This window comes from Triturus cristatus, chromosome 10 (assembly GCF_964204655.1).
Source record: "Triturus cristatus chromosome 10, aTriCri1.1, whole genome shotgun sequence".
Lineage (NCBI taxonomy): Eukaryota > Metazoa > Chordata > Amphibia > Caudata > Salamandridae > Triturus > Triturus cristatus.
The window spans coordinates 918,245,294-918,264,520 of NC_140593.1; the positions used below are offsets into that span (position 1 = coordinate 918,245,294).

The 19,227-nt window shown below is 44.2% G+C and overlaps 1 protein-coding gene across 1 annotated transcript in view; it reads right to left on the reverse strand.

The window, feature by feature from the left end:
- LOC146796256 (myosin light chain 1, cardiac muscle-like) overlaps nucleotides 1-19,227 on the reverse strand; it is a 164,380-nt gene that overhangs the window by 33,943 nt on the left and 111,210 nt on the right. The window contains exon 4 of the mRNA XM_085628748.1: nucleotides 15,595-15,768. Within this exon, the coding sequence (XP_085484874.1) occupies nucleotides 15,595-15,768 (174 nt within the window). The remainder of the gene's footprint in view (nucleotides 1-15,594; nucleotides 15,769-19,227) is intronic.

A 19,227-nucleotide genomic window follows, 5' to 3' on the forward strand; every position in this document is an offset into this window, starting at 1 on the left:
GCATTTTGACTTTAGAATTAGTCTATTGCAAATACTGCGGCATGAGTTATGTGACCTTTGTAGCAGTGCAATGCTGGATCCAGCTTCAGTTGACATATGAAGACCCTTTTATCAATATATCTATTTTATAATTATTTTGTATGACATTCATATATTTTTAAGAGAGCTCTGTTCCCGATTAGTAGCAGGCTCACATGCTGATCAACAATCTGAAATATTTATATTGACAATGGTGTTCAGAGTGCTGACTCATACCTCAGTACACATACCACAACAACTATTACTACTAATCTTGTGCAGCTACTTCTAATACTTCAAGTGCCATGACCAGTAAATAATAATAATCCACATTGGTAAAGCGCGAACAATCACCCGTAAGGGTTTCTAGGCGCTGGGGGCTGTCGGGAAGATTAAGCAAGCTATTGCCCAGAGTCACATGGTGCTGGGCTAATTTGCCGCCGGGGATCGAACCGGGATCCCCATATTCCAGAGTCAGTCGCCCTGGCCGCGGCACCACACCTCTTAGAGTGATAAAAAAACACCAGCATTATGACTATTATGAACACTACTACTGCCACTGTAGCTGCTGCTGCTGCTACTACTACTACTACTACTACTACTAATAGTACTATCTTCTACTTCTACTACTACCACTGTTGCTACTACTACTACTACTACTACTACTACTAATAATAATAATAATAATAATAAATCATTATAAATGGAGAATAATGAATAATGGCAGTGTTTTTCACCAAGGGATTCTGTGAGGTGTCAAACAGTCAATGAGGGTGAGGCTTGGGTTGTCCTTAATATCTCTAAATCAGATGGTGAAATTTACCCCTTCATTCACCCATCTACAATTTTATTTTCGCTATGGCCTACCCATATCATCTGCTCCTGCTTTCAACAGATATGTATGGCTACAGGAGTCATGGGAGAGCTATCCACAGCAAGGCCTAACACACCTCATGCTACTAAAGCATGCTACACCTGATGTCCTGCCACTCTTCCACAAGACCCTCAGCATTACCCCCCAGATATTAGAAAATGTACCTGGTGTCTGACCATACTCTGCATTCAAAATCCTATTACTGTCCAAATTTGAGAAGTAAATACTAGTGTCCTACCACCCACACCACCGTTCGTTAATCCACCCTTCTCTACTCAAAGATACTCAACATAATACCTGGTCCTCAGGCTCTCACCCCTACTACCCTCTGTGCCTTTGTGTCGTCACTCCTCCCCACTGAAAGCTGTGATCTCTGCTCTCCGTCAGAGGAGAGATTTGCCATGGCTTAACTGAACATATACCTGAGAGTCCTTCCAGTCTGGCCTGGAATTCCTTGTCTCCCAATATTACAATGTCATAGTAGTGAATAACCAGGTTAAGAATCTGGTATTTATTCTGGTGGTGAGACCCACACATAGCAAGGTTGTTTTTAACCAAAGGTTTCATATGACATCATGATCAAGAGTGAAATTCCATAATGCCACTCGGACCACAAAAGTGGAAAACTCACCTTCATTGACACCTAATAATGTACAATTTAATGCTATGAATATTTCTCCTAAAGGACACCTCCTGATCAACCTAAACCTATGAACTAGTTGTGCTTGGGCAAAGGCATTTGCAGAAGACTTAAAGAAAATGCCCTTCCTCTCCACCCCCTCCTCTTTTAGTTTCCTTCCATCTTCCCATATCTTAAAAATGTACACCCAGCCTCTATTGAACCTCCTCAACCTTCCTCTATCCTGCCAACCCTTTCCCTCCTCAAATCTGTATTGTGTCCTCTGAATAAGAGCGCAGAGAGTCGACACCATGTTGGCAGCGGCTCTATCAGCGTAAGTGCATTGATTTGAGTAGGAACGGAGAATGAGGACTGGCAGCTAAATAGGATCACTTGCCATTCCCACCAGCCTTGGGTCTGTAGGGTCACCAAGGAATGATCATTAGAAGGTGCCATTCCACCAACCCCAAAGGCCTTTGGCATATGAGCTCTGAGCCTTCCAATCGTCCCTCCTGGTCTACAGGGAGTCAACTGAGGTCACATAAGTTTGGCAAGTAGCTTCTGTCCCAATAATTTTCACAAACGTTTTTCAGTTCTGTGATGAAACTGGATTTCAAATCTCGAGTTCACAATAAAAACTGCTAATGAAAGCCATACACAATGACAATATCAGCCTACCCTATGAAACAAAAACCCAGAAAAGATGCGTAGGTGGTTTCGAAATTTGCAATATAAAATATATTTAACCAACACATGTCGGATTAAATTTGATTACTTCGTAAAGATGAAGAGTTAAGACATCGCTACTCTTAATTCATACTTAAAAACTTCATGTTATACAGGGATTTTTGCATTAAGCACATTATTCACATCAAGGAAACTAGAATAATTTTATTACACAAACACCTTATAACCATAATGCACTGGGCCTCCTTTGTCAAAATGTGTGGATCTCAAGAAAAATACATTTACTTCTGTAGGAAGGGATAGGAAAAGACTGAAAAGTGCTGCTTCTCGAGATGTGTGTAATTTAGCTGTCACACTTGGTGACAGTGATTTGGAGGTTGAGATTGTTTGTCACCTCTAACCTCAAAGCTGCCGCGCAGAGAACAGGGCATAGCTGTCTGGGACTCCCCTGGAAAAGCCAGATCCTGTGGTTTGAGCCCATTCATCAGGCTTCGCCAACACCACACTTCCCTGAAAGAGGCCTTTTGAGTCAGAAAACAATTTCCATTGGCTTGATAGACCCCCTTTCCTGGCAGGGCCAGTCATTAATGAAAGCATGTTTATGTTTTTGTGTACAGTCTTACCTAATTACTGTTTTAGGGGTCTAGGGCAAAACATTGCTTCGTAAGATTTGGAGTTCATAAAATTGCTCATGTATTCAACATTGTGTTTGCCTGTCACTACCTTTTCCTAATATTTAATTATTTCATTTCAGAAACGTTATTATATTATGCATTGTGTGTTTAAAGAATTAATACATTCCAAAGAAAAATTCTAATTCATATTTGTAGTAATTTATAACATTTTCTTTAGAAAATTCTCAAAGTCTTCATGCAATTTTCAAGCTTCAGTTAACCTCTTTCTACCTTTTTTTTTAATTAGCCCGTGAGAAAATGTGAAAGGCTATTCAAAAGGATAATCTCCCTTCTGAGGTCCTTAATAGTTGATTATTAAATGTTGCTCATAAGAAAATGTCTTAATTTCTTTTTCTACATTTTGTCTCCCTTACATTTGTACAGTCTTACCTAATTACTGTTTTAGGGGTCTAGGGCAAAACATTGCTTCGTAAGATTTGGAGTTCATAAAATTGCTCATGTATTCAACATTGTGTTTGCCTGCCACGACCTTTTCCTAATATTTAATTATTTCATTTCAGAAACGTTATTAAATTATGCATTGTGTGTTTAAAGAATTAATACATTCCACAGAAAAATTCTAATTCATATTTGTAGTAATTTGTAACATTTTCTTTAGAAAATTCTCAAAGTCTTCATGCAATTTTCAAGCTTCAGTTAACCTCTTTCTACGTTTTTTTTGTATTAGCCCGTGAGAAAATGTGAAAGGCTATTCAAAAGGATAATCTCCCTTCTGAGGTCCTTAATAGTTGATTATTCAATTTTGCTCATAACAAAATGTCTTAATTTCTCTTTCGACATTTTGTGTCCCTTACATTTGAAAAAGTCCTTTTTACAGTGAAATTCGTTTATATTTTTTTTAATGCACGCAGATTTATTTTTCTGGTACTGAACATAAATGTAATGAAAAGTGCCGGCATTTTGAAGACATATTATTTTCATAAGCTACAAGCAAAAAGAAAAAAAAGACAAGTAACCCTTCTGCAGGTTAAGTGAAAAAGGACGTTTAAAAAAAAAAGAGACAGTGTTTAGGACCTATCTGTGCGTGTTTGTTATCTTTAGGTAGTACAAGTCACCACCAAGACAGCAGCATAGGTCCGCCTCCATCCTCCTTTAGACCGCCATCATAAATCCCCTCTCCAAAGAGTCACAGGTCTTCGCTGTGTCCAAACAGGCCGCTGCCGTCTTAAATTACAGGTTGAACCGCTGAATAGGAGGACCAGACCAGGCACGAAAGAGTTCAGTAACTGGCACTGATTTTTGCAAACGTTTTGCCATTGATATGAAGTAGTGACAAGCTTCCATATGATGCAGCGATATCCTCAAGCTTCTCCGGCTTCAGAAGGCTGAAAATGATGGCCTCCCTGAGAGACGACAACAATCTGGCATTTTCATGTATCTCAGAGAAAATTTAGAGTGACATTTTGAGTGTATATAGGGTGCTCTCATAAAATCACTCTTAATAGAAATCTGCTGTTAGCCTATTTGCGCCCGCCACTCGACCATTCAGAGTATCGCCTACAGCCTTCTTGATATCTGCTACAGTGATAGGAAATGATTGTACGTCTCTGTCTAAATCCTCCAGCCATGCCAGAGAAAGGGCCATATTTATCAAGAGTTTGCGGCGCTTTTGCACCATGCAATGTGGTGCAAAATTGATGCTGCCCCTAAGCAGCGATTTATCAAGCCACACAGTGCCCCCTTGCATGGCCCTGAGAGACTTGATAAATCCAGAGTAATGCACCGCAGCGCAAATCGCAGTGTTGCGTTACTCTGCCCCAGGAAGGCCTTCCATGTGTGGTGCGTTGGTGCTCCCACACAACACCTAGGGATTTTGGCGCATTCCCAGATTTACCATTACTGGTAGATCTGGGAATGAGCCAAATTGCTACACAATCCCAAGGGAGGTGTAAACGAGGAGGAATATCTTTATGTCTCTAATCTTTTTCTCTTTCTAGGTGTGTTGCATTCTGGAGCACACACTGAAAGCAGAAAATGACTCAGGGGATTTGTTTTTGTACAGGACGGCACCCCTTCCTGCACAAAAACAATCCTGTTGCTACTCATACACACTTGCATCATGTTCTAAGAATGCCAGCATTGGCGCTAGGCAGCACATTGTACGCCAGCACATGGAAAAGACAGGAATGGGCGGGAAAAGGCAGGAATGAGCTGTATAATGCTAAATACGGTACATTCCTGGTCTTTCCCTGTCATGCAGAGTAGGAAGATGAGTTGCTGCACTGTGCTGCATCACATCTTGATATATAGGGCCATGAATGTCTAAATCAATTGCAAAACTTTAGATAGGGGAGCTGCAACAAGTAAAGCCCCTCATAGCAATTCCTAAAAAACTGGATTATATGAAGGGAATCATATCATATACCCTATTCCTATTGTCGATAGCAGTTATGTCTCATGCAGGGGGAACAACCTTTACAACGCAACTTTTACAACGCACTACCTTTACAACGCATTTTTTACAACGCATAATCCATTACAACGCATGACATTACAACGCATGACACTACAACGCATTTTTAAAAACTACCTTTACAACGCATTCCATTACAACGCATACTACCATTACAACGCATACCATTACAACGCATAATATTACACTACACTATCCAACACTTACCCTACTGTTGCACCCCCTGGAGTTAGAATAGTAATTTTTACCCCTATACTATCCAACACTTACCCTACTGTTTCACCCCCTGGAGTTAGAATAGTAATTTTTACCCCTATACTATCCAACACTTACCCTACTGTTGCACCCCCTGGAGTTAGAATAGTAATTTTTACCCCTATACTATCCAACACTTACCCTACTGTTGCACCCCCTGGAGTTAGAATAGTAATTTTTACCCCTATACTATCCAACACTTCCCTACTGTTGCACCCCCTGGAGTTAGAATAGTAATTTTTACCCCTATACTATCCAACACTTACCCCACTGTTGCACCCCCTGGAGTTAGAATAGTAATTTTTACCCCTATACTATCCAACACTTACCCTACTGTTGCACCCCCAGGAGTTAGAAAAGTAGCTTTTACCCCTATACTATCTAATACTTACCTTAAATGTAATTTAATATTATGCGTTGTAATGGTATGCGTTGTAAAGGTAGTATGCGTTGTAATGGAAATGCGTTGTAAAGGTATTTTTTAAAAATGCGTTGTAGTGTCATGCGTTGTAATGTCATGCGGTGTAATGGATTATGCGTTGTAAAAAATGCGTTGTAAGTGCATGCGTTGTAAAAGTGTGCGTTGTAACGTCATACATCCCTCATGCAGTCCAATCCAGGTGCAGAATTCTAGACAGTATCTTCCTGGATCTCTCTCCTTCCTCATATGCCCTTGTCTCCGCATTCATGGTGAGAATTTAACTTACCGGTCAGACCATATTGCTGAATTTGTCCATCGCAGTATTCATTTCTTCGAGCTGGTGGGCATCCTGGTGACAGCATGCCAAGACTCCATCTTCTGGATTGCTATCTTCAGTCTGTCGAGACTGCCATGCTTTCATTTTAGAGCCCTTGTACTCTTAGCTACATGTATGACCAAGGAGTAGTAAGTTCCAGGTATTGTCACTTAACCTGAGGTAATGATAAAGCATTCGGTTACAGCGGTTCTCATTGCTGTCTGTGCTCAGTAGGGCCATGAAGGGAGGTTGAACAGAAGGGCTCAGTAGGTCAGCAAAATCAGTGTGACGTTTCTAACAATGTGGATAGTAAATGTTTACAACTGTGTGTCCACCCGTAAGTCTCATTTAACCAACCAGAAGTCGTTATGCCAGTGCCTGCAGCACACTGACAAATAAAGGGTGTATTTAGACATTAAGAGGTGCCTCAGTGTCCACCAGAGTGCTGTTATATAATATTTAATGAATGGCCTGCAATTCAGCAAAAGCCCTGTGAGATATTCCATGCATGTCAATCTCTGTATTCACACTCATGTTGAAATCTCTGCCTCAGATGCAGTAGCGGCTGCTACCGAATAGGAGTGGTGAGGCGGGGGGGAGAGAGTGGGAAATAATAAAATAAAAAAAAACGCACTTACCTATACCACAGGCCGCCACCTCTTCTTCCCCTGTCCTCCATCCTCCTTCCCAGAAAGCCCTGACTAATCACAATGCTGCCTTGGCAGCATTGTCATCGGTCTGAGCGATGTGGTTCGGCGCTCAGACAGGGGCGGGCAGACTGCGCATGTTCGGCGCTCAGACAGGCGCTGGCAGACTGTAATACAGCCTGCATGGAGAGCATGCAGAGTGAAGCTTTGGCCGGCCCAAGACGGCCAGCCAAACCATCATGCGCACTTTAGGTGCTGCCACCACTCCTCCCCCTGTGGCTTGGGGAGCCCAGCCCCCGACCCCCGGACTTCAGCTGCAAGCTGAATACAGAAAACAAAATAATAATAATGAACATTATAATCATTTTATTTTCTGTATTTAGCTTGAAGTTCAGGGAGGAGCCGCCACTGCTCAGATAATAGAGTGTGGCGTCCAATCCCCAGTAAATCGTGAGCAGTTTGGTGTCGAATTGTAAGGTGTAAAAGTTTGGGTACGTAAACATTAACCAGCATTGATATATTGCCCTCTATAACCCCTTGGATTGCGAAGTAGCTCCCTTCTGGGACACTAAACTCCCTAATCAGACAGAACAGGGTACTTCTCCTTTACCATACCACCAGGGCCAGACTAGCTGTACCAGGCATCGAGTGTTTGCCCAGGAGGCTGGAAGAAGTGGGGGCTGGTTTTGCAGTGGTTGGGACCGGTTTTGTTACCTGGGCCGGGTTTGCAGCGGTGCTGCAATATCGTCCCCAGTAACAAAAGCAGCACACAAGTATTTCCAGCCTCCCGGGGCCAGGCAGTGGTTCCCCAGGGGCTGGTCCTAGGAACTTGCCAGGGCTGCTTTGGATTCCCAGTCAGGCCCTGCATACCACCACTTCCCTAATTCACGTGTTCTAGGAAGTTTAGAAGCAGCAGCTCTCCCATTTTAAAGTCTACTGCACTTTCAGTCTGTGGGTATAAATGCATTATCAGAACAAATGCCGCATTTATATCGTGTTCAAGGATCGCTGAGCCCTCACATACTCGGGGATAGTCATCATATTGGCAGTGTGCCCCTGTTTCAGCTAGCCTGTGTGATGTATCCTACTCTGAACATGAACTGGTGCGTTTTGCCACAGTGCATCAAAGTTGTGCCAGTTGGATAATGACAATTGGCAGATGTCAACTATAACAGCATCAATGTAAGCACTCTCTCCCACCTTACAGGTAATCCTTATTGTTCACAGGTCCCATCTGCTCCTCCTCCTCTTCACTCCTGGTTGGTGTTGCCTCTCTCCTCAGAATTATTTTGAGCAGCGTTTGCTGCTTGTGGGTTGCTGAATTTATGCAGCTTTGGATTAATGTGAATTTAGGCTAGCCTCAGTAGAGCACTGGGTAGGACAGCAGCAAGGTTTGCAACTGTTTCTTCCCACAGTATATGATATGCAAGCTTCCAAGAGAGCTATTGTGAAGTGGATAAAAATGAGATAGAAAACCAACTGTAAATGTGGTCTCAATTTTCCTGAGATAGTTTTAGGCCCTTTTCTCGGTAGATGTAGTTCAGCATCGAGATATAATTGGTCTTGGTGTTCCCAGGACAGGTCTTCGGGCTAGGGCCCATGATTCTCTACATGATGAATACCGATGGAAAGCTAGGTATGTCAAACAGCTCTGAAAGTTCCTATATTTCCAGTGTTTACAGATTCCGACCGAATACACTTCTGCTGACTCACATGGTGATCAGTTCAGGCCTCAATTAACACGACCCAGCCATCCCTTTGTCCAGTTTCCTGAATTCAGCGACCTTAATGCGGCAGCCTATGAGTAAGCACCAACACTGGTGGGGCCCCATGCCTTCCCCTTGCCTTGTGATCCAGGCATCTACCTGACGGCAGCCGCTGGGTGATCCTAATGTCTCAGATAGGCACAATCACCTGGTGAGTCCAAACATTCCTCAGTGTCCCTGGAGGATTCAGATCATCTTTCAAATGTTCATGTCTCACAGCAGCCTACTCCCATGGACAATCAACCAGGCCACAAGACGGGATCAATGTTGGTTGCTCAACAGTGCCAGAACCTCAGCTCCCCTCAGGGTAGACCACCCCACCCCAGATTAGATGCACAACTTCTCGGTTAACATTCCGCAGGGCTTCGGGTCACGTTTCACTGCAACCAGACAAGGAAGCAGGATGCAGGGTCAACACTGGAGCTCGTATGAGCCTGATGGACCATCTTGCTCAGAATTGTTTGGGTTAATCCATGAGAACCCTCACAAAGAGCAATTTTGCAAGCCCTCCAGACAGCTAGTTCTCAGTCTGCAGAATGTCCTTTTTGTGATTTGGTGTGAATCCATTTAGCTGTTTTTGAGAAATCAAGGATAAAAAATAATGGTATATCTGGATGGTTGGGTCCCCGAGGCTTGAGAGAGTGTTCTGATTTTTCCAGGGAGCTCTATTTCCCTTGAGTGACCTCGCTCACATGGGAGTCAGACCCCTGCGAGTGCAAGTGCTCTAACTGACTGCCAGCAACATGAGAAAACTGTTGCTGGCACTGAATGCAGAACTCCGGGACTTAGGCCCCTGTCCTGAAGTTAAGGACAGAAATAGCATAGGGGACAGGGTAGTGATACCCTGACACTGTAGTTCTCTTGGGGGGATCTGGAGGGGCCCCCTGGGGGCAAAAACAAAAAATTAAATCAGTGCATTTATTAAGTTTATGCCTTAGGGAACCCATCCCAGGGACGGAGATAGGATTTATAAACGTGAGGGGTTTTGTGTGGTCCCCTTTCCAAGCCATTAAAGACTCTAGGGAGCCCACTCCGGGGATGAAATTTGCATGTTAGGGAAGTGGGGCTGCACTGCCCACTTCCCGAGCCTTCGGAGGACCTGGGAAACCCCCCCAGGGCTGAAATGTGTTTATATGTGGCTGAACCAAGTCATTAAAAGCCCCAGGGAGCCCACCCTGCAGCCAATTACTTTAACAGAAAGGGAGCCATGCAGCCCCCACCCCATTCATAAAAAAACAGCCCTAGGGGATGGGGTTCCAAGGGCATTATAAGGTTTGGCTGGGAGGGGCCCACGCAGCCCCCTCCCCATTCATAACAAATAGTCACTGGGGAATGGGGTCCCCAGGGCCTAACATAGCTCAGTGAGTGGGGGGCACATGCCCCCCTCCCCTTTCATAAAAAATTCTACCCTGAGGAATGGACTCCCTTGGGCCTAACGAGGCTCGGGGAGGGGGGCCTCGACCCCCCTTTCATAAAAAAATGGCCTTGGAGGATGGGGTCAAAAGGGTCTAATAAGGCTCAGGGATGGGGCCACTCACCCCCTCTCCTTTAAAAAAAGGCCTAATGGGCTTAATTAGGCTCAGGAGGGTGGCCACATGGTCCCTCTCCCCTTTAAAAACATATGGCACTATGGCCAAGCCTCTAGAGCTCACGGTCTAAGGTCATGTGAGGCAGAGGTTAGCTTTACGTATGGTAATAAAATATTAATTACATTAAAATAATCATACAAATTTACTGGAAAAAACAATGGTTAATGTAACATTATAGATAGGCATTATAAAAAGATCTGGTTTTGTTTTTTTCAAAACCTCAGAAACTCACTGAAAAACCCAAAGGTTAAAGTAACATTAAAAAAACAGAAATTTGCCAGTTATAGTTAGCAGACCTAACCATAACTTGAGCCCCGCAATGCACTGCTTAGGACCTGACATATTACATCACTTATGACATGTTCTATGACATAATACATGAGAACTATTGAGAAATTCAAAATTATTAGATATTTAACAACATGGTTTTCTGGCATGTCCGCAAGGGCAGAAACGCTATTTGATTGGCCGCACATCTCTGATCAACTGATGTGATTATCTTGCTACAAGGGAGAAAATTGTTGTGGCAGCAGTCACAGTACTCAGTCCCTGAGTCCTTAAGATTTTAACTAAAAGGGATTAGGGTAAGAGTTGTAGTTAAATTATGTAACTATTACTTACACACTCACCATACACTGCTTCTGACCATATATACGACCTCATAATTAAAATCACTCATGACATGTTCTCTGATACCACTGATAACATCACTGATTGTTATATTCCAGAGTTAGGCCCATGTAGCGAGGCAGCTTATTTCTTACATTGTCTTACAAAATAACATTTCAGCTGTGACCTTTTGTACACATTTGCATGCACAACAATGTTGGATTAGTTTCTCTGAAACTACTTTGTTTACACATCCATCTTCAAACAACCTTATCACGATGACGTGAATATTATGTACTAGGCCTCATTACGCACAAGGTACAAAAGTCGTCCTATCCTCATCCACGGGGCAACAGTGCTATCTGCATATCCATAACATCACTAATCTAGCGTGAACATCGCAAAGACTGCCTTTTATTATAAATAATAGGCATCCCGATAGATTGGTAGAGGAGGCACCTCTGCTCAAAAAACGGAAGCCAGCATTCTGGCTGCCCTCCTATTTTCAGAAATGACATTTACATAGAAACATTATCCCTAGACTTGGAAGTCAATGACAAATCCAAAGGACTTCAAACGATGTATTTGGCACCAAAGTCTTGGCAGCATAGGCAGCGTTTTAAACCAGATCCCCTGTAGATGAATTTGATTCACCAAAGATTTAGTATCAGAGAGCATAGGAAAAAAAACCTTTCTTGAAAAAATAGTGTCAAACATCAGCCTCCTCTAGAAGGAGGATGATAAAGCTTCACGACTGACTTGGTAAGGAAGTTAAACAATAGTACTACCTCTTCTCGGCCTGGAGCTGAGTGGTGCTATGTTGGTATTTTAGGACTTTACCATTTCTAATGCAATACATGTGCTCCCTCTGTTCCTCAATGGAATAACTTGTTCTGTGGTGAAAGGTGCAGGTTGTAGGGTATACAAAACAGTCTTTGGCCTTGAGTCTGAGTGTTTTTTTGTAATAGGTGCTACTTCTCATACCTGATAAATAATGATACCATGGGGTACATTATTTCTTGGATGTGATATATAGCACCTATGCTGACTTTTTGGTGCTTAACGCACCACAATCTGAATGGTACAGTAAATATCGTACGCTTTTCCCCAGTTAAATTCTAACAGGTTTTACCTGCCAAAATTTAAAGAAGGGTAAAATATTTACCATACCCGGTAGTTACCAGGTGGGATAAGCAGTGTTGGCTCCTTTGCTTTGAGGCACAGCACATTCTCTGCTAACAGCCCCATAAAAATGAAGAAGAAAACAATAATAGACCTGGGTTTATTATTGTTTTATTTTGTTTCATGGACAAAGTCTTTTGGGGGCGGGCCAAGAGCGATGACAGGCACTGACGGGAATGAATGGTTGCACACACTGGCTTCAAGGAGCATGTGGGTTTGGCTCAGGACCGCCAAACCGACATGCGCACTGAAGCTGTCTCCAACCCAAGCTGCATTGCTGGGATGGAGACAACAGGCACGGCTCCCATTTTCACTCTGAGTACAAATTGAGGGCACTCAGGCCAATCCTGATGCTGCTTTGTTGCTGCCAGCAGCATGAGAGCAGCATCAGGATTGGCCACAGGGGAGTCTGGGAGCCTGTGCCTGCAGTGGACTGGAGCCAGAGAGGAATGGAAGACTAGCGTCGCAGCAGGTAGTTTGTTTTGTTTATCTGTCCATTATCCCCGGTCCCCTCGCTCTGCCACTTTGCCCAGACACCGGCAGCTACTAGGGGTAAATACCACCAAAATCAAATTTTTTACACCGGTGCACAAAGGGGTTTGCGTAGTGGACAGTAAACTTTGAGTAAGTGGAAATCAGGTGCTTAATGTGGTACGAAAGCATTGGTAAGTGACAAGTAAAAAGGAAGGCACATTTCAAAGATCCAGTACTCAAAAGGGATGATATACCTAAATAGTTCTGATTCAAAGAGAAAGCTGCCTAATGGAACGCTTGCCGATGTTGGTGTTTCTTAAATCATTAATAAATAAGAAAGCCAAAAAATCAACACGTTGAATACAAACGTCTTTAATTCAGAAAATGTATTCTAGAAAGTGCTGCTGCTCCTGTGCAAAAGTAGAATTTCCCTCACCCCATCGGCTTTTATAAATTCAAAATACAACAGTATTATTGGTCAATATGGTCGTAGGTGTACTCAACTCAGAAACCTAAATGAAATGCATTATATTTGTGCAGCATGAGGCATGGCGTATTATGTACACAACACAACGCAATTGTTACTTTATTCTAAATGTACTGTGTTGGACTTGGCCCTTTTTGGCAGGTTCGCCCCTGAACTTTTTGCCTTAAGCTCTGACATGGTGGTAGTGGTTTTAAGCCTCTGGGCGCTTTAGCACTGTGGCCCACTGTAAAGTGTGTGCACTCTCTGAGTGCATGTGGTGAGATTGGCCTGCCCTCCCATAGGAATGCATGGGCGATAAGTGTGTCCATGGTAATTTCTGGTATGAGAGGAGTGCAGGGTCGAGTTTAGTATGTATGAACTCGTGAGGGTAAATGCTGCGCAATGATGCACACAGATTTATGGTGACTGGTGGAGAAATGCCACTTTTCGAAGATGGCATTTCTGTGTGCTATGTGTCTGACTGCCTTATGTGAATTGCATGTCTGGCTTGTGATTGACAGGAGCTGAGAGGTGTGGGTGGCTCCAGGAGGGGCAGGGTTTGTCAGCTAGGCTGAATGGGACACCTGGGCTGAGAGTAGTGGGAGGAGAAATCCCCTGACTCTGAATAGGATGGTGCTTCCCTTGTACAATGCTGGCTCCTCCCCCTGTGGTGTGTCTGATCACTGAGCCCCCATCTGACAAAGGGGAGAGGAGCTGGGCAAAACAAAGTGCTCCAAAGCCCCCCTAAACCAGTCCTGACTGGTATCCCCAAGCCCTGTGCTGTGACACAAAGGAAATGTTAGCATAAATATAGAGGCTGTGACCCCATGAAAATGTTCCTGTTCTGGTGTGCTGTTCCTGACGGAGGGGGGTTTGCTGCTGCTGGGACCCAGGAGGAACCGCCATGGGGGCTGCCTCCCTGCTGGAGTTCCCTGTGTGCTGCCCCCTGGGCCCAGCTATGCTCCTGAAACATCTCATGGACTTTTCCTAAAAGGACATCCAGGACCTTTGCTGCATCTTTTTGCGCCCTGTGTGCACTTTATTTTAATTCCCCCAGGAGAGAGGAGTGTGTATGCTCCGCAGCGCTGAGCTGCCGTCTGTGTTGAGGGAATCCCCGTCGTAGGGATTCCCCCGTGATGCCGGCCGAAGCGGGTGCCAATCCCGCTTTACACTTTTAATTAGGAGGGAGCCTACCCCTCATTGCCGCATTTTGATTGTATTAATTTAAAGCGGGCAGCTGCACTGTTTGGTATAATTAATTCAGGAGTCCCTGAGAGGGACAGAAGGGGCACAGAGGTGCCAGGCCTTTGCTTGACTCACAGCTGCCCAGCAAGTAGTGGGCAGCTGCAACGTTTAGGCCACAGTTCTTTGGGGGCATTATGAGATAGGAGTGAGATGCACTCCTTGGCCCTAGCGCAATGGCGCAATTGGATTTCGCTGCATAGGCAGCAGCCCTGACATTCTGAACACAGGGCGTTTGAGCCCCTTTGAGATGGCCAGTTGGTCAGGTGGACTGGGAGGTTAATAGGGCGCCAGGCCCTAATGTGATTAATGCCTCTAACTGTGGTTTAGGTATGAGGTTATTTGCATAATATGGTTTATGCTTGAGAGGTTATCCTCCACTGTGATTATTTCCTAATGTGAGTGAAGCTTAGAAGGTTAGAGTCTAAGATATTAGACTGTTGAGATTATGGGCGTACAATGCGTTTGGCGCCTAATGTGATACTGTACATAATGTGGTTTATGTTACAGGCCGATGCTGAGTACAGTGGATACCAGTGATTACAGGTTGTACGTTTATTATATGTCTTACTTTTACTAAGTTCACTGTGTTATGGTTCTGACGGTAATGCCGTTGGCCCTGTCAGGTGAATATAATCCCTTGTAAATATGACCTAGTGCCAGGTGGCACAATGTATTTTATGTGTTTACTATTCTAATGTGCTATGAGAATTCAAAGGCTATTTTTGATATAACCTTGTGTGGAGTTCCTTTTGTAGTGTGCCTGGGATGTTGTTGCTGTGTGCGTGTGCAAATGCTTTACACATGGCCTCCGGGATAAGCCTGACTGCTCGTGCCAAGCTACCAAGGGGATGAGCAGGGGTTATCTTCGCCGTGTAACTCCTTTGCCCTTACTAGAGTGGTGGTTTCTGCCTGGCTTTGGCGCAAGCCTTAGCCAACCAGAAATCCCATTTCTAACATACAGGATAAGTGAAATCGAATCAAGCATTTGAGGAAGTACGTCACAATTAATTCCAAAATCCCAAAAATAATAATCACAAATGGTTTAAGATTAGTTCAGCCCTTATCAAAAAATCAAAAACCACCGACCAGATACATGCTGGCAAATGTAGTTTCTTTAATGATTAATTCACAAAATGGTTCTGACATAGTAGAAGAGAGTGTAGAGGTTAAAGAAATGTGTAATGGAAATGGAAAGGTTGGAAGAGAATTAGGGAGTAAAGTGAGTCCATGATACCTAAAGAGATTGGTAAACGTGGTGTAAATGGGAGAGAGAGAGAAAGAGACAAGTATAATATTAGTAAATAATTCCAGTTCATACCTAGAGTAGCTAAAACATGGCGAAGCTCGGCTCCCATGACTGTGCCATTTCCTTCCTTGTCAAACACTCGCAGGCCTTCCACAAAGTCCTCGTAGGTGCCCTTCTCTTTGGATTTGGACACATGTTGAAGCATAGGCAGGAAGGTCTCGAAGTCCATCATTTTACTGTTCATCTCTGAAGAACAACAAGCCATAGTCAAGTGAGTGGAAAAGGCCTTTGTGTATAAAGATAGCAATAGTTAAAATAACCCAGCATTCGGGTAGCACTGTTACAAACTTTTAACTTCGAACACTCGTGAATATCATGTGATGCCATTAAACATTTTCCAGGAGCAATCTTTTTAAAACCGCTAAGCAAAAACAAGTGACACCAGAAATCATTCCCATGTTAGGATTGTGTGTGTCTACTAAGCTATGGACATTGTCCCAGATAGTCCGATCATGTAATGTGCCACATACCCGCACAATCTGCAGTGCCAGCTTTCTCTGGCTCTTAACTGTGACTCAGACGTAAAACCCACTTTTCAGGGGTGGTGAAAGGAGAGAGTGTGAGAACCCACCCTTCAGGGGTGGTGAAAGTAGAGAGTGTGAGAAACCACCCTTCAGGGGTGGTGAAAGGAGAGAGTATGAGAGCCCTCCCTTCAGGGTTGGGGAAAGGAGAGAGCGTGAGAACCCACTCTTCAGGGGTGGTGAAAGGAGAGAGTGTGAGAACCGACCCTTCAGTGGTGGTGAAAGGAGAGAGTGTTTGAACCCACCCTTTAGGGATGGTGAAATGAGAAAGTGTGAGGACCCACCCTTCAGGGGTGGTGAAAGGAAAGTGTGAGAACCCACCCTTCAGGGGTGGTGAAAGGAGAGAGTTTGAGGACCCACCCTTCGGGTTTGGTGAAAGGAGAGTGTGTGAGAACCCACCCTTCAGGGGTGGTACACCAGTGTGAGAATCCACCTTTCAGCGGTGGTGAAAGGAGAGAGTGTGAGAACCCAACCTTTAGGAGTGGTAAAAGAGTGTGAGAACCCACCCTTTAGGGGTGGTGAATGGAGAGAGTGTAAGAACCCACCCAAAGGGGAGAGAGTGTGAGAACCCACCCTTCAGTGGTGGTGAAAGGAGAGAGTGTGAGAACCCACCCTTCAGGGTTGGTGAAAGGAGAGCGTGTGAGAACCCACCCTTCAGGGTGGTGAAAGGAGAGAGTGTAAGAACCCACCTTTCAGGGTGGTGAAAGGAGAAAGTGTGAGAACCCACCCTTCAGGGCTGGTAAAAGGAGAGCGTGTGAGAAACCACCCTTCAGGGGTGGTGAAAGGAGAGAGTTGGAGAACCCATGCTTCAGGGGTGGTGAAAGGAGAGAATGTGAGAAACCAACCTTCAGGGCTGGTAAAACAGTGTGAGAAACCACCCTTTAGCGGTGGTGAATGGAGAGAGTTTGAGAACCCGCCCTTCAAGAGTGGTGAAAGGAGAGAGTGTGAGAATCCACCCTTCAAGAGTGGTGAAAGGAGAGAGTGTGAGAACCCACCCTTCAGGGTTGGTGAAAGGAGAGAGTGTGAGAACCCACCCTTCAGGGTTGGTGAAAGGAGAGAGTGTGAGAACCCATCCTTCAGGGTTGGTGAAAGGTGAGAGTGTGAGAACCCAACCTTCAGGGTTGGTGAAAGGAGAGAGTGTGAGAGTGTGAGATCCCACCCTTCAGGGATGGTGAAAGGAGAGAGTGTGAGAGTGTGAGAGCCCACCCTTCAGGGTTGGTGAAAGGAGAGAGTGTGGGCAGGCGCGGCCCAAGCACGTAAGAGCAGTGAGGCAGGGGGACCGGGTGGAGGGGGGTCGACAAATGACGACAAGGTAAATTTAAATTTGGAAAAAGAAACAAAAAACACTTACCTTGCGCTCACTGCATCGCTGAGCTGGTTGGTGCTGCGAGTGCTAGGTAAGTGGTTTTGTTTTTTAAAATTTAAGTTTACCTCTTCGTTGTCTGTCGACTCCCCCCACCCTGCCACCCACCCTACCGCTCTTACCTGCACGGGCTGCACCCGCCTACGGGGTGCCTCTACAAGCAAAGCAGTGCAAAGAAGAGCAAAAGCTCTTTTAGAGCTGTTTGCCTTAGGGTAGTCTTACAAAACAATGTGTGCTTCCTACACTTATTTTTGCTGATCTAATATTTGCTGGCCTTAGGACTCTATGGACATTACAACTTCTAACCAGTGCTAAAGTGCATGTGCTCCCTCCTTAAATCATGGCAACATTTGCATATCCATATTGGCATATTTATTTTACTCATACGTCCTTAGTACAGTGGTACTCCATGTACCCAGGGCCTGTAAATTGAATCCTACTTTTGTTCTGCAGCACTTATTGTGATACCCACTTAAGTAGCCCTTTAAACATGTATCAGGTCTGCCATTGCAGCCTCTGTGTGCAGTTCTAGACTGCAATTTTGAGCTGGCAAAATAAATCTTTTACTATGCCAAACCTCCCTTTTTAATATATGACTTCTCTAAGGTAGGCGCAGAACAGCTCAGATGCCAGGGTGCGTTCTATTTAAAAGATGTACTATTAGATTTTACATGTCCTGGTAGAAAAATGCTCTTGCATTTGTTTTTCACTACTGTAAGGCCTACCTCTCCCATAGGCTACTATTGGAATGACCTTTTTACACTTAATTGGCAAATGGCGATTTGTGCTTTTTTGCGCTTTTTTCACTGAAATCTTTAAACTTGCTTATCTCTGGTTCTACTAATTGGATGTTTGTAATTTTTTAATTTTTACATTGACAAAAAAAGCAAAAACATTCTAAACTGGTACGGGGTCCTTTTGTGGCGTGTTTTCACTGTGTTAGTGTTTGAAGTGTTGCACAAGTACTTTACACATTGCCTCTAAGTTAAGCCTGGCTGCTGGGTGCCTAGGTACCTCCTGAGGGTTAGGCACTGGTTAAGTTAGGGTTGACTCGTATTTAGGGTTTACACGTATTGTGGTTGCTGCATGACGAGGGGTCACACCCCAACCAAAAACACCCATGTCTTAAAAGCTCTATTTCACTTTGCTTTAGCTAACTGTCTATTGCTATTGAAAATAAGTCCCAAATCAACACTTTGCGCCGCTTTTCTCCTCTTTCCTCTTTTGGTGACAGCACCAATTCAAAAAGTTGTCAAATTTGATCCTGAGTGTTTAGATCACCTTCCTACTTTGCCCTTTGTATGGGCATTTCACTCAGAAAAACAAAAAAGCGCTGAATGTAGTGCTTCCATGAATCTCAGCCACAGAATATTGTTCTGGCCACATCCCAATTCTTTATGAAAGACAAAAAAGTAGGACTGGAAAGGGGGAGCACGCACAGCCCAACTGGCCTCCCGTGTCTTAACTTCTTGTCCATCTGCTGGTTCTGTTTATCAGGTTGCTGTTCATGCAAGCTGGTGGATTCACAATTAGGGGCTACTTCTGGTGGGTGCTCAAGGGTTGGTGGAGGGGGAAGCTGTGGGGCAATGTGTTTTGAAAAATGACAGCTGGGCACAGTTACAGAGCCAGAGTATTAGGGATATTTATGCATCACAACCCATATCTCACTTGCCTAACCTGGTGATAATGGGAAGTGTTAACACATTCTTTATCAATATGTTGCTGGTTCTTTGTTTCCTGTTGTGTTCTTGCCTATTCTAA